The 23,821-nt window shown below is 37.9% G+C and overlaps 1 protein-coding gene across 1 annotated transcript in view; it reads right to left on the reverse strand.

Moving 5' to 3' along the window:
* TTN (titin) overlaps nt 1–23,821 on the reverse strand; it is a 236,887-nt gene that overhangs the window by 44,392 nt on the left and 168,674 nt on the right. The window contains exons 237-279 of the mRNA XM_086465971.1: nt 23,254–23,562; nt 22,686–22,834; nt 22,562–22,594; nt 22,337–22,466; nt 21,939–22,238; nt 21,534–21,851; nt 21,148–21,444; nt 20,756–21,055; nt 19,748–20,062; nt 19,503–19,651; nt 18,486–18,636; nt 18,116–18,397; nt 17,712–18,014; nt 17,322–17,624; nt 16,929–17,210; nt 16,186–16,485; nt 15,791–16,093; nt 15,346–15,654; nt 14,980–15,261; nt 14,453–14,752; nt 14,012–14,305; nt 10,949–13,915; nt 10,525–10,845; nt 10,128–10,412; nt 9,621–9,920; nt 8,999–9,301; nt 7,863–8,138; nt 7,449–7,748; nt 7,056–7,358; nt 6,528–6,827; nt 6,120–6,407; nt 5,736–6,032; nt 5,346–5,648; nt 4,947–5,252; nt 3,882–4,169; nt 3,490–3,780; nt 3,104–3,391; nt 2,343–2,933; nt 2,147–2,251; nt 1,499–1,696; nt 1,118–1,414; nt 411–998; nt 14–316 (exon numbers count right to left, since the gene is read on the reverse strand). Coding sequence (XP_086322097.1) covers nt 14–316; nt 411–998; nt 1,118–1,414; nt 1,499–1,696; nt 2,147–2,251; nt 2,343–2,933; nt 3,104–3,391; nt 3,490–3,780; nt 3,882–4,169; nt 4,947–5,252; nt 5,346–5,648; nt 5,736–6,032; nt 6,120–6,407; nt 6,528–6,827; nt 7,056–7,358; nt 7,449–7,748; nt 7,863–8,138; nt 8,999–9,301; nt 9,621–9,920; nt 10,128–10,412; nt 10,525–10,845; nt 10,949–13,915; nt 14,012–14,305; nt 14,453–14,752; nt 14,980–15,261; nt 15,346–15,654; nt 15,791–16,093; nt 16,186–16,485; nt 16,929–17,210; nt 17,322–17,624; nt 17,712–18,014; nt 18,116–18,397; nt 18,486–18,636; nt 19,503–19,651; nt 19,748–20,062; nt 20,756–21,055; nt 21,148–21,444; nt 21,534–21,851; nt 21,939–22,238; nt 22,337–22,466; nt 22,562–22,594; nt 22,686–22,834; nt 23,254–23,562 — 14,907 coding nt within the window. The remainder of the gene's footprint in view (nt 1–13; nt 317–410; nt 999–1,117; nt 1,415–1,498; nt 1,697–2,146; nt 2,252–2,342; nt 2,934–3,103; nt 3,392–3,489; nt 3,781–3,881; nt 4,170–4,946; nt 5,253–5,345; nt 5,649–5,735; nt 6,033–6,119; nt 6,408–6,527; nt 6,828–7,055; nt 7,359–7,448; nt 7,749–7,862; nt 8,139–8,998; nt 9,302–9,620; nt 9,921–10,127; nt 10,413–10,524; nt 10,846–10,948; nt 13,916–14,011; nt 14,306–14,452; nt 14,753–14,979; nt 15,262–15,345; nt 15,655–15,790; nt 16,094–16,185; nt 16,486–16,928; nt 17,211–17,321; nt 17,625–17,711; nt 18,015–18,115; nt 18,398–18,485; nt 18,637–19,502; nt 19,652–19,747; nt 20,063–20,755; nt 21,056–21,147; nt 21,445–21,533; nt 21,852–21,938; nt 22,239–22,336; nt 22,467–22,561; nt 22,595–22,685; nt 22,835–23,253; nt 23,563–23,821) is intronic.

The following is a 23,821-nucleotide window of genomic DNA, read 5'->3' on the forward strand; positions in this document are numbered from 1 at the left end:
TCGTGATACTAACATGCGACATCCTTGCACATGACTGAGTTTGAAGCATCACTTGGTGGTCCAACTCCTGCTCTATTTTCTGCACTGACACGGAATTCGTATTCATTTCCTTCCAGGAGACCAGTTACTTTGCATCTGAGATCTGAAACTGGTTTCTTTGTTGCTCTGACCCATCTTAAACCTTTCTTTTCTCTTCGCTCCACATAGTAACCTGTGATTTCACTGCCGCCATCGTCTACTGGCCTTTTCCACGTAACTGTGACAGTATTTTTAGTCACATTTGTTACTTCTGGTTTTCCAGGAGGGCCTGGGGGACCTGTTAAGGAAAGAAAAAGGTACAGTTAAACCAAAAATCAAGTCTTCAGAGATTAATAAAAACACACTGGCACCTCTTATCTTGTCCTACGTACCAAATCTATCTACCATTTTGACTGGTTCTGATTGGACTGGTTCACCCTTGCCATATTGATTTACTGCTGAGACACGGAAAACATACTCATTTCCTTGAATGAGCTTGCTGACAACATGCCTACAGCTTTCAATATTTTCAGCAACCAATGTCCAGAGCAGTCGGCTAGTTTCTCTCTTTTCAAGAACATATGATTTGACTGGTGATCCACCATCTTCTGCAGGAGGTGACCATGTAAGAGTCGCTTTTTCTGCTGAAACATTGCTGATCTCAATAGGCCCTGGAGGTCCTGGAACATCTAAAACTTTCACATGTACGCTTTCCTGCTTAGTGCCAAAAGGATTGGTTGCAGTGATTGTGTATTCTCCAGAATCTTTTCTGGCTGCATATTTGACAGTTAGAGTAGAAGAAGTTGGTGTGGTTTCAATGTGCACAAGCTCTGAAGGTCTAAAGTCTTTTCCAGTTTTTGACCATGCAGAAGTTGGAGGTGGTTTGCCACGGATACTAATAGCAGACACTGTAATGGTGTCTCCTGCTTTGACTGTTAAACCTTCCTTCAAAGTAGGATCGATAACAATGCTTGGTGCCTCTGTCAAAACAAACAAACAAACAAACCCAATTGTTATAATAAGAACATAGGAGGGGAAAAAAAGGATTTGGTATTAACAATTCAAATAAAATTCTACCTTTTTAATGCCATCTACATACCATACTCATCCTTGCATATTATGGTTTCTGTGGATTCAGATGGAGGACTGATAGCTCCAGCAGTGTTCTTTGCTCTAATTCTGAATTCATATTTGGAGCCTTCAGTGAGGTCAGTTACAGTAAATGCACAGTCTGGAACATTCACATGATTAGCTTTTGTCCAAGTCTTTGAGGGCAAATCACGCTTTTCAACAATATAACCAGTTAACTTATGTCCACCATCATATTTTGGTTCTGTCCAAATGAGTGTTACTGAGTTTCTAGTTACATTGATAACTTCAGGTTTCCCAGGGGGATCTAGAAGAAAAAATAATAAATAGTAGTCAAACAAAAGTTATTTCAAATTTCTGAATTTTCCTTTTTCTTCTCCTGGTTACTTACCAATAGGATCAAGTGCCACAACTGGTTCAGATGGTAGACTTGGTTTACCTACTCCAGCCATATTGATTGCCATTACTCTGAATTCATATTCCAGACCTTCAGTTAACCCTGTCACTCTGAAATCTTTCATTCTTATTGGTGTTTTATTTGCTCTCTTCCACAGAAGACTATTTCTTTCTTTGACTTCAATGTGATAACCTAGAAGATAAATGGTGAGATCAAAATATGAAGGGTTTTCTAGAAATCTTAATTTCTCGTAGCATTATGAAACATCATACTGCCTGTATGGCATGTCACATAGGCATTGTGCGATACATACATTATAAATGTATGTGATTGCAATGATGAGCTGTTTGTAAATGCAAGTTAGCAATTTTATAGACCCAGGTAATGTAACATATAGGTGAGGTTGGTTTTCTTTCTTTAGAAGTTTTGGCTCTGTGCAAAAATACTGTTTTTCAGTTAGTCTTTCTCCAACTTTTAAGTTAAATGCTTAAAAAAATTCATCATAGAGAAAGAGTAGGAAGTAAAACAGTGAAAACAATCACTCAGTTTAAAACATAAACACCTGATAGTTTTATCTTAACCTTTGACAGAGAGAAAGAACTATTAAGAACTGAAATACTAGGGAGGCTTTTGGGGATATACCTGTGATTGGTGAGCCTCCAGTTCTTCTGGGATCAGTCCAAGTTAAAGCTACAGATTCATGCCGAACATCAACAATGTTGGGAGGTGGAGGAGCATCTGGCACATCTAAACAATATTAAACAATATAGTAACACTAAAAATAAATATCACTCCTAAAACATTTTTTCCAGTTTTGAAAATTACAATGGATGCTTACCAAATGGATGTTTCGCAATGACAGGGTCAGATTTAAGACCTTCACCCACTCCGTATTTATTTTCAGCCCTGATCCTGAATGTATATTCATTTCCTTCATGAAGTCTTGTAACTCTAAATGTGGTTTTCTGGACTGCAGAGGCACAAGTCACCCACTTATTGTGTACATTATCTCTCTTCTCTAGGACGTAGTTAGTGATTTCTGAACCACCATCATCTTTTGGAGGGCCCCACTTTAAGGTTATGGCATCGGCTGTGACTTCTTCAAATTTCACTGGCCCTGTTGGTATGCCAGGTTTTCCAACAACTTTCACAGAAATAGTGCCTTCCTTGCTACCAACAACATTCTTCAGAGTTATTGTGTATTTTCCAGCATCAGTTTTCTGGCAGTCATGTACTACAAGTGTCGTGTTAACTGCTGTGGAGTCAAATGCAACTCTTCCACTCTCAGTAAGTGCCTGGTCTTCATCTTTCTTCCATGTTACAGCTGGGACAGGCTTCCCTTTAATTGGGATTTTAAGACGGAAATTACTGCCTTCTTTAGCTATATAGCACAAATCAGGTAGATCTCTTAAATCAAGATCAGGTGCCACTGAAAATAAAAGGAACGGATTATTCAACTATGCATAAACTCTGATAAAATTAAGATACTGTTTTAAAGGCATCTGATTTGCATGTGTGCATAGTAATGATAGTAAGCATTAAAAAAATGCAATTTGAGTAAGTGAAGCATTGAATTAATGAACTTAAATTGCTTCTTACCAACATCATCTCTTGCCACAATTGTGAGCTCTGTTGGAGTTCCATATCCAGCATCATTTTGGGCTCTTACTCTGAAAGTGTATTCTTGTCCTTCTTTTAGGTCTCTCATTGAAAAATGGAGGTTCTTTGCCCGCATGACTTCTTGCCATTTATCTTCACCAATCAGGACCTCAACAACATATGCAAAAATACGGCTCCCACCATCACTGATAGGTTTTTTCCATACTAAATTGCATGATGCCTTTGTTACAGCTGAAGCTTTTAGATCCACAACTGGCCCAGGCGTTTCTAGAAGGAAGAAAAGCATAGTAGATATCCATTCAAGCTAAAACCAAAAATTATTTGAATACCAACCAAAATAGGCAAAATGGTTTAATTTTTCTTACCAGAAGCTTTAACAGCATCACGAGTTTCACAGGGGTCACCAATACCATATTCATTTTCAGCAAAAACCCTGAAGAAATAAGATTTGCCTTCTTCTAAGTTAGTTATCCTGCAGCTTGTCTTTGGACATTCTGTCGTTACTGTGGACCATGACTTTCTTTCTGCATCACGTTTTTCAATGACATAATTTGTGATTGGACTGCCACCATCTATTAGCGGAGGCTCCCATGTAATGAAGGCAGAATCCTTAGATGCTTCCTTTACAATCAGGTTAATTGGAGGGCCTGGAGTATCTAGATAAACACAACAATGCCACATTTGATTTAGTAAACAAAATATAAAAATTATCAGTTAAAAAGTTAACAAATACAATGGGGAAAATCCTGACTCTTACCAAGTACTTTTACAACAATGGTGTATGCCTTTTTGCCACAGCTGTTCTCCAGACTGAGAACATATTTTCCAGCATCATATTTATTTACATTTTCACAACGCAGGAAAGTATCAAAGTCAGTTGACTTGATGTCTAATCCTTGTCTATCTCTCAGATTGGCACCCACTTTAGACCATGTAATCTTTGGAGGTGGACGTCCTCTTACTGGCACATAAAGTCTCATTGTGACTCCAGCACGCAACACAAGGACTTTTCTTAGTTCTGCATCAAGTTCTCCTTCAGGAGGAACTGTGTGTTTAACAAAAACCATACAATTAATACATCATCTTTAAGACCATCACTAAAGTTACTGTGACAAAAAGTCCTTTACTGGCATTTCACTAGATTAACCAACTTGTTCTCATGCCTGTGATGATGTTAAGCAGCCAATGTCCTGTCTCTCGTTTCAAAATCATTTGCAAACTTGACATTTTTTGCACTGATTTCACTTCCTTTTATTCTGCCTTTTCCACCATTTACATTACTTATCATATGAAGAAGTCTCCTAGTTCCTCTAGAATTCAAAGGTCTTTCAAATCCTCCTGGACTGTATTGCTTATCTTGAACCAAGACAATTCTGTGAAGCAATGCTTTTGAACATACAGCAAAATGCATACAGAAGCCAGCACAGCATATAAGGAATAAGTGTCATACAATTAAATAGTGTGCCACACAGATGCTTAGAATAGTAATCTTGGCTTCAAATTATTTAGAAGACATGAAGAGGGCTGGATGTTTTAAGAACAGAAGAGAGATCTGAAAAGTCTAATTTTAGGATTAAAGAAAGAAAAAAATCTTGAAGACCCAAAACAGGAGGCAGAAGAGTATCTAGCATACAAATGAAAAAAACAAACACCAGTCAGATTTTACTCAGTTTCTAACGGCCCTATTCTCTTCCAAACTAACCTCTTTTAGCCTACATTTTTTGAGAAATGACACATTCTAAATTAATCTTACTTAATTTAGTAAGTAGTTTAGTAACTTAATAATTAAGCCAACAAGGTAAGTTTTTTTCAGGGAACATACTTAAAATGTCTTTGGCAGTGTGTGTATCAGGAACATCACTTGGATCACTATATCCAATCTTATTGACAGCATACACGCGGAACTGATACTCTGTATCTTCTATCAGCCCTGTTACCACAAATTGTGTAGCCTGTAAGTTCTTGGGTAGATTGCATCTGACCCAGTTGTCTGTGTCGGCTCTTTTTGCTTCCACTAGATAACCAATAATAGGGCTTCCTCCATCATATGCTGGTTTGCTCCATGACAGGCTTATCGAATTACGAGTAGTATCAACCACTTTTGGGAAGGCAGGTGGGCCAGGAGGATCTGAGAATTAAAATAACATAAAGTTATCATACCAAATATTGTACAAAAGTATTTGGAAATAACCATAGAAAGTATCTAAGACTTTCAGCTTACATTGAGGATCACGAGCATACACTGCTTTAGATGGTGCGCTAGGCTTGCCAGGTCCGGCCTTATTCAATGCTATCACCCGGAACTCATATTCTGTTCCTTCTTGGAGTCCAGTAGCCTTAACAGTTCTTTCAATGACAGGCTTTCTGTTTACTTTTGCCCAGTTAAGAGCCTTAGTTTCACGCTTCTCAAGCATGTAACCAGTTATTGGGGATCCACCATCACTAGCTGGTGGCTTCCAGCTAACCGTCATAAAGTCTTTTGTTACATTGCTAATTATTGGTGGATCACAAGGTCCAGGTACATCTGTGAAGATTAATTTGAAAGTTATGTTCACGTTCATGAGTGTACACAAAAAAAGTGACTAATGAAGCTATCCCACAAAGCACTTACCGTAGGGATTCTTAGCAACTGCTGGTTCAGTCAAGATAGGGTCTCCAACACCATATTTGTTTTCAGCACATATGCGGAACTGATACTCATGTCCTTCTATTAGTTTCTCCACTGTGCAACTTGTAATGGGTACAGTGGCACTGACTTGGGCCCAGTTTGGTCTACTTGTTTCACGCTTGTCTACAATGTAGTTGGTAATTTCTGAACCTCCATCTTCCAAAGGAGGCTCCCAAGAAAGCATTGCACGATCTGCATACATATGTTTGATTTTAATGGAGGCCGGTGGACCGGGCTTATCTAGAAAAATTAACATGACATTGTTGTAGCTCCATCTCTGTTATATCATTTAACTATAAATGTATTTATTAACAGTCTTTAGCTTACCAAGTACTTTAAGCTTAATGGTTGCTGTCTTTGATCCACTTGCATTTTCAGCAGTAATGGTATAGTCTCCCGTTTGCTTCCTGTTAACACTGAACAACTCAACTGTGGCAAGATTTCTCTTAGTGGTGATCTTAACACCTTCAGATGGCTTTAAGACTTCTCCTTCTTTCTTCCAGCTGATTGTTGGCATTGGCTTGCCATATACTTTTGCCTCCAGGCACACATTAGTTCCTGCTTTTACTGTAAGCTGTGATTGCATAGACAGATCCAACTCTATTCTGGGGGGAACTGAAAGGAAAGAGCCCAAGAGCTGATCAGTCTGAGATAAACATCTCATTCTTCACATGAGTGTTAGGTCAATATGCACAGGCTCTTATCAGAGTTCTCAAATACTTTCACATTTCTTACCATTTTCTGGATGAATGGTCACTGGATCAGAAGGTTCTGAAGGTCGGCTAATGTTAACTGCTGTCTTGGCAATTGCTCTGAATTGATATTGAGCATTTTCTTCCAAATCAGTAGCAGTGTACTCTTCTAGGGGTATTTGATGTGGAGTTGCATTGCACCGAACCCATTTATCACCAGGTAGTTTGCAAGCTTCAACAAAGTAGCCAATAAGTTTGCTACCACCGTCATGCTTTGGTCTTGTCCATATCAGTGATACAGTACTCTTTGTGACATCAATAACTTCAGGTTTTCCAGGGGGATCTAGGGCAAATAAGGTCATGTTATAGTCCGTTTTGCCAAAAAAAGATAACTTATTAAAAACTGGCTTTAATAATGGTGGACTCTATTCACAGCATATCCACAGAGTGCGGTCATGGTAAACATGAAAATACAAACATAAAGGCAAACTGAAGATCATAAAGAGTTGCAGATATATTGAAAAAGACCACAAAAACTGTAGTCTGCAAATTATTGGTGTGTTTGGCTTACCAACTGGTGCTCTTGCTGTGACAAACTCAGTTGGTTTACTAGGTTTACTTGCTCCAGCTCTGTTCAATGCATAAATTCTGAAAGTATACTCAAGACCTTCAATGAGCCCCACACAAGGGTATTCTGTGGAGCGCACAGCTGTGTCATTAGCTTTCACCCACAGTAAACTGTTCCTTTCTTTACGCTCAATGAGATAACCAGTGATTGGGCTGCCTCCATCACTATCAGGTTTATCCCACGCAACAAAAATGCAGTCCTTATTGACCTTGGTAATACGTGCATTCTTTGGTTCACTAGGAACATCTAGAAAGAAATACAAAGATGGATATTAATCACATGTTTTCTTACTAGGAGGACTGAAAAGATAAAGACTGCTATCAAAAACCAACATACCAAATGGGAACCTTGCAATCATCTTGCCAGAATTCAGCGGCTCAGAAATCCCAAAACGGTTTTCAGCACGAACACGAAACATGTACTCTTCTCCAGGAATCAGTTTTCCAATTCTGCAGCTTGTTTTTGTGACAGAAGCTAAAGCTGTTACCCAATCTCCTCGGCTTACATCACATTTCTCAACTACATAGTTTGTAATGTTACTGCCACCATCTTCGAGAGGTATATGCCATGCAAGAGTGCAAGCGTCAGCATCTATTTCAGAAATATCAAATGGAGGCTGTGGTGGACCTGGTTTATCTGCACAAAAAAGTATTTGAAGAAAAAAGGGATGAAAGGAAATGGCAAACCCTGGAATATACTAAAACTAGTTTTGTATAAAGCTGTGTTTAAAAATAATCAAATGGAACATACCCATGACTATCACTCTGATTTTCTGACTATCAGTACCAGAGCTATTTTCTGCAGTAAGAGTGTAAAAATCAGAATCTTTTCTGGTCACGTCCTTAATAATAAGAACAGAAGATTTTTCTGCTTTATGCACAGCAAGGCGGCTGGATGTAAGTACATCTTGATCTCCTTTCAACCATTTACAGACTGGTTGAGGCTTCCCATATACATGAGCTTCAATTCTCAGTTTCTTTCCAGCTTTAATGTGAACGTGATCAGGCATCAGAATCTTAGGTGGAACTGAAAAAAAAATCACAGAGATATATATAAGTTCAACTTCCATGACATATTAATTTACTTTTTCTTATGTTTTCAGGTGAAAGTTCTCTATTTCTCTCTCAAGTGGTATCACCAGTAGGAAGGACTTGATAATTTTTAGTTTAGGTTCCACTTATCTAGACATTCTGCAGTAAGCAATAACTATTCCAGTCTTAGTTTTACATTTTTGTATAGTTTGTAAGAGAATAGTTTTGAGTTTGGATTGCCTTCTCACATGTTTAGGTAGAGGCTTGTGCACTATTAATGCACGACAAATAATTCCTCTTTATATCTGGAACTCGTTGTAGCTCACTTATTGCTGACTTTCTACAAGACAAATGTGAAGGAGGAGAAAAGAAAGACTGACGTTCTCACTGAACCAAACCCATTTCCACAGTTAATCTTTTTACACCTTCGAATTATTCTTCAAGTACAGCCTTATCTCCTACTTCTTGTTTTGCAACTCTACAATATAAACATCTTGTTTTCTCTCATCTTAAAACAGCTCCCTCTTTTGGCCCCATTTGTCTCTCAAACTACCACTCTGGCTCTTTTTCTCTTTCATTTTAAGTTCGTAGAAGGCATTTATTATTTCTCCTTAGTTCCTATTTTCTGGTTCCAACTGAAAACACGTCTGCAAAATTCTTTAATAATTCTGAATTAATGGTCAATTCTCATCCTTTCTGACCTGTCAAAATATTTAATACAGTTAACAATAATCTTCCAGATGACTTCATAAAGCATTTGCCTTTCTGGGACTCACTCAAAGAACTATAATTTTTGTTCATTTCATAATTAATGCAGAATATTGCAACATACGTAATATTTAAATTGTTACTTACTGAGTTGTTCTTTAATTTCAAATACTCCTTCAGTTTCTCTTGGCAAACTTACTCCTACAGCATTTCTAGCTGCCACTCTAAACTTGTACTTCTTTCCCTCTTTCAGACCAGCTACAACAATGGAGAGATCTTTAACAACTGAATATTCTGTCCAGCGATCTGCTGGTTGGTCATCTTCTTTGTAGCTAACAATGTACCCATCAACTTTAGAGCCTCCATCACGCAGTGGTGGCAGCCAGCCTAAAGTAGCACTATTCTTTGTAATTTCAGTAACTTCAAGTTTTCTTGGTGGATCAGGTTCACCTTTTAGGGGGAAAAAAAGAAACACATTAAACATTGAATCTCCAAGATTTTCTGAAAATTGATTACTTGTTGAATTGTTGGATGCTGTCCATGCTAACTCAACAAGGACAATATGGAAAAGAGCAAAATTCTTAATAATTGCAAAAGGTACTATATTCATAGATTGTATTTGAAAGAAAGTGACAGAGAAATATTTATGTTTGTCATTGAGTAGTTAGTATCATTATCCAATTTAGAAACACTGACTTACAGGACATGTAAAATCTTACTGAAATTAGAGAAAAAAACCCCCATAAAATATGCATAAAAGAATACTCACTTAGGGGATCTGTTGCTAGAACTGGTTTTGGTATGTCACTTGGAACACCTGATCCATATTCATTTACTGCTGTTACTCTAAAGAAATATTCATTTCCAGGTACAAGGTTAGCTATTTGGAAACTAGTTTTCTTTAGTTCTGCAGTGACTGTTCCCCAGGTCTTCCTGTCAGCCTCACGTTTCTGCAGGATGTAATGAGTCACTGGACTACCACCATCATTCTCTGGAGGTGCCCATGAAAGATGGCATGACATCTTGGTTACATCTGAAACCTTGAAGTCCGACACAGGTCCAGGAGTATCTATAAAGAAATTTCAATTTATGCTAGTCTTTTCTTCTTCAATAAGTTAAAATTAAAGGGGGCTAATGGCTTCCTATAGAAGGGGAGTTAGTGTTAGCTGATACAGTTTTGCTCAAAAACTGTAGCACCGAGGGGTCATAAAAATTCCTGCAATGAACATTCAGTATAGTTAAAACATTGTCTAGAGGTATTTCTCTCACTACTTACCCAGGACTCTGACGTTTACAAATACAGCCTTTTCTCCAGCTGCATTAACAAGTGTCAATGAATATTTGCCTGAGTCATCACGAGTTGAATTGGGAATGACACAGAAGGCCATAGTGTCAACCAGATCAACTTGTCCTTTTCTGATCACGTTATCAACACCCATTCTCCTCCAGGTGACTTTTGGTGCTGGGCGACCCCTAACAATGGCAAAAAGCCTAATAGGGCATCCTGCTCTAACTGTAACTAACTTTCTCATGCTTGCATCCAACTCAATCTCAGGAGGTTCTGAAAGACAAAATTAGAGAAATAAAATGCAAAGTGTAACACATGAAATAAATAAAACCAGAGCAAATAAAGATTGTATGTAAATACTCATAAAGAGGATGGGAAAACTCACCAAGTATTTCTTTGGGAGACACAGCTTCTTTCAGTTCAGCTGGTCGGCCAAGGCCAACCTGGTTTTGGGCAGAAACTCTGAACTCATATAATTGGTTCTCATCCAGGCTGGTGGCTGTAAATTCTGTATGAATAACTTGGGCAGCAACATTGCATCTTTTCCATCCTGCTTCAGGATCAGCACCCTCAACTTTTGGTCTAATTTCCACAACATAACCAATAACTGGAGCACCACCATCATACACTGGTTTTCCCCAGCCAAGGGTTATGGAACTCCTTGTGCTATCAACCACCCTCAAGTTTGTGGGAGGACCAGGTGGTTCTGAAAGACAATAAAAATTACAGATTAAACCATAGTTGTGCAATTTAGCAATCTGTTATGTGAACATTAAAATAAAATACAGTAGAATACAGTGATATGATACCTATTGGGTCTTTCGCCACTACAGGTCTTGACGGCAAGCTTGGCTCTCCAAGTCCAACTTCATTTTCGGCACTGACGCGGAACTGATATTCATGGCCAGGGATGAGATTAGTAACCTTCTTACGTCTCTCTGGGATTGCAGTCTTAGTAACAGGAACCCATCTTAATGACCGTTTCTCTTTTTTCTCTAAAATGTATCCTGTAATTGATTTGCCACCATCATATTCTGGTGGATTCCAAACTACAGTCATTTCTTCTTTGCTAACTCTTGTGACATCTGGAGGGTCAGGGCGTCCAGGTCTATCATATTTTGTTTTCGCAATAATTGGGTGTGTTTCTGTTGGTGGACCTGTGCCCATTTTATTTTCTGCACGAACTCTGAATATATATTCATTACCTTCAATGAGGCGTGTCACATTCGCATAGTTTGTTAGGACGGAGGAAGAGTATGTAGACCAAACCATACGCTTGCTTTCACATTTTTCCAAGATGTAGTTCTGTATTTCACAACCGCCGTCATCTTCTGGAGGGTCCCAAGTAACAGTACATCTATCACTTGAAATGTCAGTGACTTTCAAGTTTCTTACAGGACCTGGTTTATCCAAGACAATAACAGTAGCATATGCTACAAAACTACCAGCTGTATTAGTTGCAGTAATCACGTATTTCCCACCATCACTACGCCTTGATTTTGTAAGAACAAACTTAGATGTGTCAGAAGTTGTTTCAATACTGACTCTTGGAGATCTGGTTAGATCTGTGGCATCTTTGTCTTTTGTCCATACAACTTCAGGCTGTGGTTTTCCTCTGACTCCAGCCTCAATTCTAAGTGTGTCACCTGCTTTCACAGTTAGCACCCCACTTAACTTCAAGTCTAGCACTGGTTTCTGCAGATCCTCCTTCACAACAACTTCTTCTGTTCTTACCCAGTCACTTTCACCTGCCTCATTCTTAGTTTGAACTCGGAATTGGTAAATCTTATTTTCGACACATTTATCTACCATGTAGTGTGTTTCCTTAATGCTACCTTTATGAACCCTTTCCCATTCATCTGAATCTTTCAGTTTTCTCTCAACATGATAACTTAAATTAGGGCTTCCACCATCATAATCTGGCCTTCTCCATTTCAAATATACAAATGTCTTTCCTTTCTCCACAATGTGAAGATTTTCTGGCTCACCAGGTTTATCAATAGGATTGATGGCAAGGATGGGAGTCTTGGTCTCAATGCAAGGACCTGGACCTATTTTGTTTTCTGCACAAACTCTGAAGAAGTATTCACGGTTCTCTATAAGATTTGCCTTTACTAAACGTTTAGTGATATCAGAGGAGACAATTGACCATCCTCTCTGGTTTGGTTGACGATACTCTACTATGTAATTTGTAATTTCAGAGCCACCATTATCCACTGGACTCTCCCAAGCGATCATACAAGAATCTTTTGTGACATAGCTTATTTTCAGGTTCTGACATGGTCCAGGTCTGTCAAGTACGTTAACAACAGCAAAAGCTTGAGCATGTCCACAGCTGTTCTTAGCTGCTATTATGTATTTGCCATGATCAGATCTTTGGGCTTCTTTCACTTGCAGTTCAACATTAGGGAGATCATGGATTATTTCAACACGCTTTTCTTGGACTAGTACTTTGCCATCTTTAGACCATGTTATGTCAGGATCTGGTCTGCCTTTTACTTTACCAGTAATATGGATTGTTTGGCCTACTCGGACAGTAATTAAGTCTCGACAGGTCACATCTAGGCTTATTTCTGGAGGAGAAAGAATATCTTTTGCAAGTACAGTTTCTGCCAGTTCTCTTGGTTCTCCCTCTCCCACAATGTTGACAGCTTTTATTCGGAATTTATATTCGTTTCCTTCTATTAACCCAGGTACTCTGAAAGCACACTGTCTAATGAGTTCATCCTTATTAATCCTATTCCACTGTGTAGTTCCAGTTTTCTGACATTCTACAATGTATCCCAGAATCGGGCTGCCACCATCTTTGAGGGGCTTTGTCCACACAAGATCAGCTGTTTCTTTGGTTTTGTCTTTTAATTTTGGATTTATAGGTGGTCCAGGAGGAGTGATAGGACGTGATGCTTTTATTGGATCAGAGCTTGGAGATGGTTTGCTTAAGCCCACCATGTTTTCTGCATAAACTCTGAATTCATATGTGTTGCCTTCAAAAAGACCGGTGACTCTGTATTTCATATCAAGTATTGGTGCCTTATTGACACGCACCCATTTACCAGAAGCTTCCCGACGTTCAAGTATATAACCAGTTATTGGCGTTCCACCATCAGATTTTGGTAGGGTCCAAGATACTGTTGCAGCATTTTCTGTAATATCATAAACAGTTGGTTTACCGGGTGGGGATGGTGGATCAAACATATGTTTAGCAACTGTTGGTTCTGAATCAAGTGGTGCACCAATGCCTATCTTATTTTCTGCCCGAACACGGAAAATATATTCACAGCCTTTCTGCAGTCGAGGAATCTTAATTTTTGTGTGACTTGTTCCAGAGCTAACCACTCCCCAAGTTTCTTTCTTTGATTGACGTTTCTCAACAATATAATTTATTATAGGACTCCCACCATCATCTTTAGGAGGACGCCAAGAAATAACCATATGTTCTGGTGTTACTTCAAGAATATTAATAGGACCAGTTGGTGGGCCAGGAACATCCAAAACTGTAAGATGTAGAGCAACAGTTTTGCTGCCAGCTGCGTTAGATACTGTGAGTAGATATTCTCCTGTATCTTTTCTTACACAGTCTTTGATGGTAAGTACAGTTGAATAATTGTCAGTCTCAATCTTGTGTCTGCCATCTGTTTTAATTTCAATGCCATCAGTAACCCATTTTGCAGTGGGAACTGGCACACCTCTCATGATCGCAGGAAGTCTTACTGTGGTGCCAGCTTTAACAACAAGACCTTCAATTAACTTCACATCCAGTTCCACGGATGGAGGTACTGAAATTAGAGAAAAACAGAAATCATATTTTCAGGGGAAATGCTTAAAGAAGGAGAGAAAGAAACAATAAAACAACACAAGAAACCAAAAATTACCTAGTTTTTCTTGACACTCTATTGGTATAGTTGTATCTGGAAGGCTAAGACCAACAATATTCTGGGCTTTCACACGGAATTTGTATATTTTTCCTTTTTGTAGGCCTGTAACAACACAGTCCAGCATAGGGACTGTCTGGAACTTTGTCCACTCATCTGCACCGTCTTCTTGATATTCCACCAAATATCCTGTTATCTCAGCACCACCATCACGATCTGGTCGATTCCAAACAAGGGAAACTTCAGTCTTGTCAACATCTACATGATGCAGATTCTTTGGTGGCCCCGGAGGATCTTTCAAAATACAAAATCAAAATGGTTACTAAGTTGGTCAATCTATGGTAGCAGTGTACCATGTTCACATTAGTACCAACAAAATATTCTTAAAAATTACACGGAACAATATGAACAAAACAAATCATGTAACTGAAAAACACTTACGCAGTGGATCTATAGCTTTAATAGGCTTGAGTGTCTCCACATATGGGCCTCTCCCAAACTGATTCTCAGCTGCAACTCGAAAGAGATACTGAGTGCCTTCTATCAGATACTTAGCCATGTGACTGCGTTTCTTGGAGGTTGATGAGATGGCTACCCACTGTGCAGAAGCTACATCTTTCCTTTCCACCACATAGTTGGTAATGACAGATCCACCATCATCTTCTGGTTCCATCCAAGTGAGATAGCAAGAATCACTTCTAACTTCACTGATTTGCAGATTTCTGGGTGGACCAGGCTTATCTAACATTGACAAAAATTGAATCTGTTATTTATTTGATAAGCAAAGCATTTTTTACAAAACAGTAAATTTCAAGAGAAAATTATATATTTTGTGTAATTTTTAGTCCTTTTTCCACTGTGTATTTGTTGTAACTCAGTTTATTGGTGTTTTCCAGACATTCCTTCATTTCTTAAACTCTAATTTTAGAGTAAAAACATGCAGTATAAAAGGAACATGAAAAGATTACCTAAGACCACAACTTTTACTGAAACAGTCTTTGAACCAGCTGGATTTTCAACTGTCAGGGAGTAAATTCCACCATCTTCATGGACAGTGTTACGAATTTCAAGCTTACTGCCAACTCCTGTAACCTCAATATCAGCTTTGGGTGAGACCTCATGATCTTCTTTCTTCCAAGAAACTTTTGGGAATGGAACACCTTTAATAACAGCACTAAGTCTCAGGGTATCTCCAGCTTTTACATGTTGTTCTCGAGCCATATTAGCGTCAAGTATGAGCTCAGGAGGTTCTGGAATCAAAATTACATGTTTTTAGAAAATGAAGGAAAACCCCCCTCTTCTTTGGTAAACTTATCTGGTTTTGTTAAACTCACCAAGTCTGTCCTTAATTTCTACTGGATCAGGAACATAGGCTGGATCAGATTCACCTGCTGCATTGACTGCCTTCACCCTGAACTTATAGGTCAAACCCTCAGTAAGGCCAGTGACTTTGTATTTTGTTTCAGGACAAGAATCTGCTGTAAGATTGGCCTTTTTCCATTCTTCGTCTCCAACTTTCTGATACTCAACAAGGTAGCCGATTATTTTGCCATTACCATCATGGCGTGGTGGTTGCCAAGATAAATCCACTGAATTTTTAGTTTTATCTACTGCTTCCGGATTAACAGGTGGACTTGGTTTTGCTGTTAAAAAAGCAAAAAAAAAAAAAAACAAAACCAAGAAAGAAATGTGAAAAAAAGAGAAAACTATTTAAATTATTTTCTAACTGAAATGAAGAGTGCATTAAAATTTCAATGAGAAATGAAATGTAGTATTTACCAATTGGATCTCTAGCAAAAATTGGCTTTGAAGGTGGACTAGGATCACCAACACCTATTTCGTTCTCTGCTGAAACACGGAATTCATATTGGCAGCCTTCAAGGAGGTCAGGTACTTTGAACTGAGTACTGGGGAAAATCGGGTCTTTTGTAGCTCTGACCCATCTTGTAGCCATTGTTTCCTTCTTTTCTACAATATAGTTTGTTATTGGCTTGCCTCCATCATATGGTTTGTTCCAAATGACTACTGCAGAGTTTTTGGTAACATCCTTAATGATTGGTTGCTCAGGTGCATCAGGAACACCTGAGAAGGGAGAGGGGGCAAAGGAGTTTATGAGGACTACAAACAGAGTAAAGATTAAAGTATCAAAATAAGATTGCAAATTAATAACATACGGAAACGGTCCTTGGCTTTCATCTCATCAGAGATGAGAGGATCACTTATGCCGTAAAGATTTTCAGCATATATTCGAATTTGATACTCTCTTCCTTCAAGCAGCTTAGGAATTTTGCATGTTGTCTTAACTGTAGCAGATGTAACTGGCATCCACACGTCTCTGTGCGCATCCCTCTTCTCAATAATGTAATTTGTAATTTCACTGCCTCCATCATCTAATGGAGGTTTCCAGGAAACTATCATATGATCTTTATGAACTTCATCAAATATAACTGGGCCTACTGGAGGTGATGGGCGATCTGTTTAAGAAAAAAGAAAGCATATCCATGCTTTTGTATGAACTTCACATAATGACATAAATTAAAGAGTGTCAATACAGCAATCTTATTATTAAATTAGAAACTTGCCATCACAGTTTTAATAAGAAATCAAGACCTCAAGACTATTCCTCTTTAATATGTGTTTGACTCACTGGACTTAATTCCTTAATGCTTGTAAGGTATTTGGTGTTAACATTCTCAAATGCATATAAAGACATTGAATTATTTGTGCTGAATAAACTAAGCCATAGTTAAATATGTACTCAAAAATAAAAAATAGTATTTCAGTATAAATTAAAATGCAGTAGATCAAAATATTGTAAAAAAGAACACATTTTAATATTTTCATTTTTTTATAATTCAGTGAATTATAATCACTACTAAAAAATCACAGACAATGCTATTGTTCAGTAAAAACCTACCGACAACGTTGACTTGACAAAATCCTTTTCTTGATCCTGTGCTGTTCTCTACAGTAACGCAATATTTGCCTGAGTCTTCACGGACAGATTTTAGTATCCCCAAGCAAAGAGTTGTAGGAGTTGTCTTGATCTTTGTACGGTCATTTTCTTTCACAACAATATCATCCTTTAGCCAAGTAACCTTTGGTGCAGGCTTGCCTGAGTAACGTCCAGTCAGACTGAAAGCTTCACCAACCCGAACAATAAGCTTGTCTCTAAAGTCAAGGTCAAGTGATGGAGGAGCTGAAACACAATATTAAAAACCACAAAAATGTCAGCAATATTAATAAGAAAAAGTAAAGAATCAGTAAATGTAATTACTGTTTTCAAAAGAAATATGAAAAAGCTACATACCAATTTCATCCTTGCATGTGATTGGTTTTGTGCAAAACGATGGCTTGCCTTGCCCCACAATATTGCAAGCACTCACACGATATTCATAGGTGTCACCCTCTTTCAAGCCTTCTACAGTGTATTTCCTATCAAGCATTTTCTCCTTTGTAACTTTGTGGAATTTCTCTTTTCCAATGAGACGACTTTCCAGGACATACATGGTGATATCTGAGCCTCCATTATATTTTGGAGGGTTCCAAGTTAATGTAACAGAGTTCTTGGTAACTGCTTTCACTTCCAGGTCTTCTGGACGGTCAGGAACAGCTGTGAATAAACAAAAAAGTATGGTAAACTCATTTTTCTGCATATTCAACTTATATATCAGTAATCCAAACCCCAAAATATACTTACTTATTGGATCTCTAATGACAATCTCTTTTGTTGTCTCTGTGAATGGACCCATGCCAATTATATTCTCAGCTGCAATTCGGAAAAAGTAAGCTTTCCCTTCAGTCAGTCCCTGAACAGTAGCATTCTGTCTTGTAACTGTGCAGCTTACTGGAGTCCAAGCTCTATGGTCAGATTCACGTTTCTCAATTATATAATTTGTAATAGGAGAACCACCATCATCTTCTGGAGTAAACCATGTCAATTTACAAGAGTCACTGGTTAGATTCTCAGTAAGGAATGGCATTCCAACTGGACCTGGCACATCTGAAAGCAAAGAAGAATTGGAGTATTTAAGTATACATGCTGAATCTATGAAGGTTATGAATCTGAAGGTTATGTTCACAAGGACGGAAGTTGTTATTTACCTAGCACATCAACAATAATATTCTTCTTCCGCTCACCACCGGCATTTTTAGCAAGAAGAGTGTATATACCCTGATGGCTCCTTTTGCAATTCTTGATGACCAAAGAAGAACTAATAGCTGTTTCTTCAATTTTGGCTTCTTCTGGTAAAGCTTGGTCATCCCTGCTCCAAGTCACTGTTGGAGCTGGTTTTCCTGAGACATATGCTATGATCCGAATTACTCCTCCAGCATGAACAACAATTCTGTCCCTGACGCTTGCATCCAAATTAATATCAGGAGCCACTGTAGGAGGTGAACCAAAAAAATTCAGTGAATTTTCTTCTCACTTTGACTTAGAGGTACCAAAAAAGTAAATGTAAATTATAAATACCAATTCTGTCCTTCATTTCAATAATGTCTGTAACTTCTCCGGGCTCTCCAATGCCAGCAGCATTCACAGCTCTAACTCTAAATTTGTAAAAACAACCTTCTTTTAATCCTGCCACAACAAACTTGGTTCCTCTAATTTCTTTATCTTTTACCTGAGGAAAAAAAAATTAAAATATAAGCTAACATATCATCAATTTTTTTGTGGTTTGAAACAAATCTTAAATCAGATGTTGTTTCAGATTTACAAACACGAGACAGTCTCAAGCATACGTGGGTCTAGCTCAAAAAGAATTCTTCAGAAGCTCTCTAAAGAAATGCAGGAAACAGACATACAAACTATTCCAAAGATTCACTTCTATGATAATTCTAACAGACAAAGATTTTACAGCAGTTCAAACAGTCTGTGGTCTCAAAAGTGTTACATGTATTATTGGACCGAAAAACTCGTATAAGTGAGAAAGGCAAAAAATGGATTATATTTCTTTTTAAACTCTAATATTAAGCCCGTTTAACTGGAAACAGTGCAGTGCATTTAGGTATTACTTAAAATGCACCCAAAGTTTATGGAGATACAAAAAATAGACAAGGTATGAATCAATTAAATTTTCTGTAGTGCATTATTGAAAAAAGTAGGAAAACATAGGGATATAGTACTTGCAAATGATTTGGCATAGTCTGATACCGGTGAGACTTATTTCTGTGCCAGTTCTAACTTGGTCTTGTCTTCTGTTCTTTTATCCCAAATTACCTACATATTTTCTCACATCTCTAAATAGAAATTCAAAAATTCTATGTTTAGGAAACTGCAAAATTAACTTGATGTTGTGGAGGGACAATTACTGACTTTTACAATTGGTCTTATATTTTAAACATACGAAGATAATTATGGTGCAAAAATATGAACTTTCAGAAAGTAACTTGCATAGTGAAAATTTGTAAAAATTTACTTCCTGAAGCAATTTCTTTTGATAGACCACAGAGAGAAGAAACGCAGATTCTGTAAAAGTTTTCCACCTACCCGTTCCCATTCTTCCTTTCCTTCCTCTCTGTACTCAACAATGTAGCCAGTGACCCTAGAACCACCATCCTTTAGTGGTGGAGTCCACTCTAAGTCTACAGAAGACTTTGTCCAATCAGTAACTTTTGGAATAGGAGGGCCAGGTGGGGCTGAAAAATATCATCATACCATTACAAAATAACAATATATTATATGTTTTTATATTAATATTTTCAAATCCAAAAACAGGAATCTAAAATATTTACCAATAGGATCTCTAGCAATTGCTGGATCAGATGGCATGCTTGGTGGACCAACACCAGCTGCATTGATAGCTGAAACACGGAACTGATATTCAGAGCCTTCAATAAGACCTGTAACTTTGTATGAAACCCCCAGTGTCATAGGTTTGATAGGATCACGGTTAACCCTAGTCCATCTCTTTCCAGTAGTCTCTTTCCGCTCCAACCAGTAACCAGTAATAGGAGAGCCACCGTCATGTTCTGGTTCTTCCCAGTTTACAGTCATTGAGTCACGTGTTATACTGCTGACTGTTGGCTTGTCACAAGGTCCAGGAACAGCTGGGGGGAAAAATTCACACATAGCTTGTAAAAAGAAATGCTAAAGGAAGATGGAGATAGCTAGCGTGCAAAACAGAGCGATGTACTCACACGGTCACAGTTGCATTATGTAGTTACCTATCTGCACAATACTCCTTTCCTCATTCACCTTCCCATCCCTATTCAGGTACATATACTTCTGTGAAACATAAAATATCTTTTCTTCAAATAACAAGTGTCAAAAAAGTTTTTCTTGCCTTCCTGGATTGGTACCTCATTTCGGTGCCCAGCCTAACCTTGAAAGTTTTAAGAATGATTTTCTCTTGCCAGCCTAACATTCCTTCTACATCAGAGCTACTGTGTCTAATTTGTCTTTCAAAACTGAAGGAGGGAAATTGACTCTTTCTGATCCATGAGGTCAATAATGTCTCAAATACAACAGAATGACCTGAATCTTATCAGAGAAACACTTATTCATATATTTAAACCTTAAAAAACCTTGAGATTGTATTTTAATATATAACAAGGAGGGAGAACAGTATTTTTAAGTACTACAGATGCTTTTAAGAACTACCTACTAATGCTAAAACTCTTCAAGCTGTTCTAGAAAATTTACTTATGTGAGGAGAGAAAAGTAGTGGTATTTAACAGATGCTGTACATATAGCAGCATATGAAAACAACCAATGTGATTTGAAAGCATATTCCTACTTACTGAAAAGGTTTCGAGCTGTTTCTGGTTCACTATCCAAAGGTTCTCCAATACCATATTTGTTTTGTGCCATAATGCGGAACACATATTCATGGCCTTCCATCAACTTGGGAACAGTGAATAAGCATTCCTTAGGCTCGTTAGTAACGGGTACCCATGTCCTCCTATTTGCTTCTTTTTTCTCTATAACATAGTTTGTAATCTTAGAACCACCATCATCTAATGGAGGAAGCCACGATATTGTCATTTTATCAGCCAGAATAGATTCAAATTTAATAGGTCCCACCGGAGGTCCAGGACGACCTAAAAGGTATATTTTCATAAAGAAGAATTAAAATAAAGAATCACACGAATGCTATCAATTTATGCAATGCATAAGAGGTCTTGATATCTACCCAGAACATTTAGTCTCATCTCCTTTGATGCAGTTCCCAGACTGTTTACAGCTGTTATAGTATATAAGCCTGTATCACTTCTGCGAGACTGTTGAATCAATAAAGTGCAGGTATCTTCACCAACAATCTTGTTGACATGTTGATCATACAGCACTGGTGTTTTGTCATCTGGTTTCTTTGGAGAAGCTCTTAGCCATGTTAATGTAGGGAAAGGTACACCCTTTATCTTGGCCACAATGTTAACATCTGTTCCTTCTTCAACCTCCATAAATTCTTTCAGTTCAATAGATGGTGGGCCTACAATGAGATGTTGAAAAATTAACATGCAAAAATATTTCATAATTTAAAAATGGAATTTGTGTTTACCGGTATGAGTTGGTACTTACATGTCTGGTCTTTGACAACAAGTGGGCCAACAGTGGCTGAAGGCCTACTAGGACCTGCTATATTTACAGCTTTAACTCTGAATTCATATTCTCCACCTTCTACAAGATCCTCAACAGTAAATTTTGTTTCCTCCACGTCACGTCTGTTGCATTGTTTCCAAGTCTCTTTCACTTCTCCAGTACGATCCCAGCGGAGACATTCAACATTATAATGTGTAACAGGAGCTCCACCATCATTCTTTGGTGGTTTCCATGTCAAGCTCACTGTGTTCTTGGTTACAAGGCCAATCTTTAGTTTAATAGGTGGATCAGGAGGATCTTCACAAACAAAAAAGAAATGTGAATAAATCCACTGTACAGCACTATCTGGTTTTAAAGAATTTGTTTGACTTTGATTTTACTTACGAATTGGATCCCTGGCTGTCGTTCGTTGGATGGTTTCTGCAGGAGGGCCAACACCAAAACGGTTTTCTGCACGTACCCGGAAGAAATATTCTTGGCCAGATATGAGATCAGGTACAACAAAGGAAGTACTTCCACAGTTCGGATTGACCTTAGTCCAGGCCTTCCCATCAATAGTTCTTTTCTCTATAACATAGCCTCTGATTCTATCTCCACCATCATCATCTGGCATCTTCCATGAAAGTTTACAACTACCTCTTGTGATATCACTTACTTTTAGATCTTTTGGTGGACCTGGGACATCTGTTAAGGTTGAAGCACAACAGAAACAATTTTACATAAGTGTAGAAAAATAAGACTAAAATGTAGTATTTGAATACTCCGATATGTGTAAGCCATACCAAGCACATTGACTCTGATATGCACAGTTTTTTGTCCTGCTTTGTTCTTTGCCGTAATACTGTATCGTCCAGAATGACTTCGGTTGCACTCGGGAATGATAATCACCGAACGTGTATCAGTTGCTTCCACCTGTGTATTATAGAAAGAAAGAGAAGTTATAGATCAACTTTAAACATTTACATTTGAAAAATGCAACAATACTAAAGTTACAAAAACTGCTTTACCTGAGCTTCTTCAGGTACATTATGACCTCCCTCCTATAAACAAAGGGAAATAATGTACATATAAAAGGGGATAGGCTTAAATGTCTAGAAACACATGTAGAAAAAAGCTTTTTCTTTTACTAACCTTTGCTGTTGTCTTTGCTTTTCCTTCAAACTCCCAAAATGTTTTTGGAACTGGACGACCCTTGATAACAGCTGGGATTTTAATTGTTGTACCAGCACGACAAGAGAGGAAATCCTGTGCTCCAATATCAAGGAAGATTTCTGGTTCTTCTGCAAATATGTTTTAATATATAAATTTTAAGAACTATTGAAAATAAATTTCTGTCAGCACTGAGCTAAAACCCCATACAAGCATGCAGAATGCATGTTTATGTGAGAAAGGTTGGGTGTGCAAAAAGGAAGCTAGGAAGTACATTAATAGAAAAATTTGTTGTAGTAGTTTCTTCATAAAATACACATTGTTGCCTTAGTATGACTGGAGGTGTTCATCAGTTTTCTAACAGATCCTGCCCCTGTAATGGTCAGCACGACACTTTTAAAAATGTGTGCCAATCTTTTGTTACATATATGCATAATTGTTTTGACTTTGTTCTGTTTTGACTTTGACTTGCTTGGCATGCTGCTTGAACATTTATAGCAGTATGTGGCGCTTAGATATAAATAACTAAATTAATTCCCAGAACACTTACCTAGAATATCTTGGATAGGTATGTCTGATGTTGCAGGACTTGGTTCTGATTCTCCAGCAGCATTTACAGCTTTCACCCTAAATCGGTATTTTCTGAGCTCTTTCAAGTTGGGAATAACACATTCACAAGTAGGAAAGAGTTTGTCTCCTTCATTCACCTTCTTCCAGTCAGTACTACCTTCATCTTGCATTTCAACAATATATCCTTTTATAGGACTGCCACCATCCTTTTGTGGAGGCTTCCACGCAAGAGCTACAGATGATTTGGTTTTGTCTTTGACCTCTGGGCAAGATGGTGGACCAGGCACAACTTGTAAAACAAGAGCAAGTAAAAATTACCTGAGAGTTAGTGTTTGCCTGTATTTTTCTGAATAGTTTCTAGAAGAAAGCAAGTATTTTCACTTTCTTTTGACGTATATAGGGTGCATAATCCTAGAACATGTATATTAATTTCATATATTACATATATTATTAAGGGATACTTAAGGTACAAGGCATAAAGATTGAACTCTAACAAAAAAGAAAAAAATAATATAAAAATCTAATTCTGGACTCAAGTTTATTTGGCA

Source organism: Leptosomus discolor, chromosome 5, assembly GCF_034619465.1.
Source record: "Leptosomus discolor isolate bLepDis1 chromosome 5, bLepDis1.hap2, whole genome shotgun sequence".
NCBI lineage: Eukaryota > Metazoa > Chordata > Aves > Leptosomiformes > Leptosomidae > Leptosomus > Leptosomus discolor.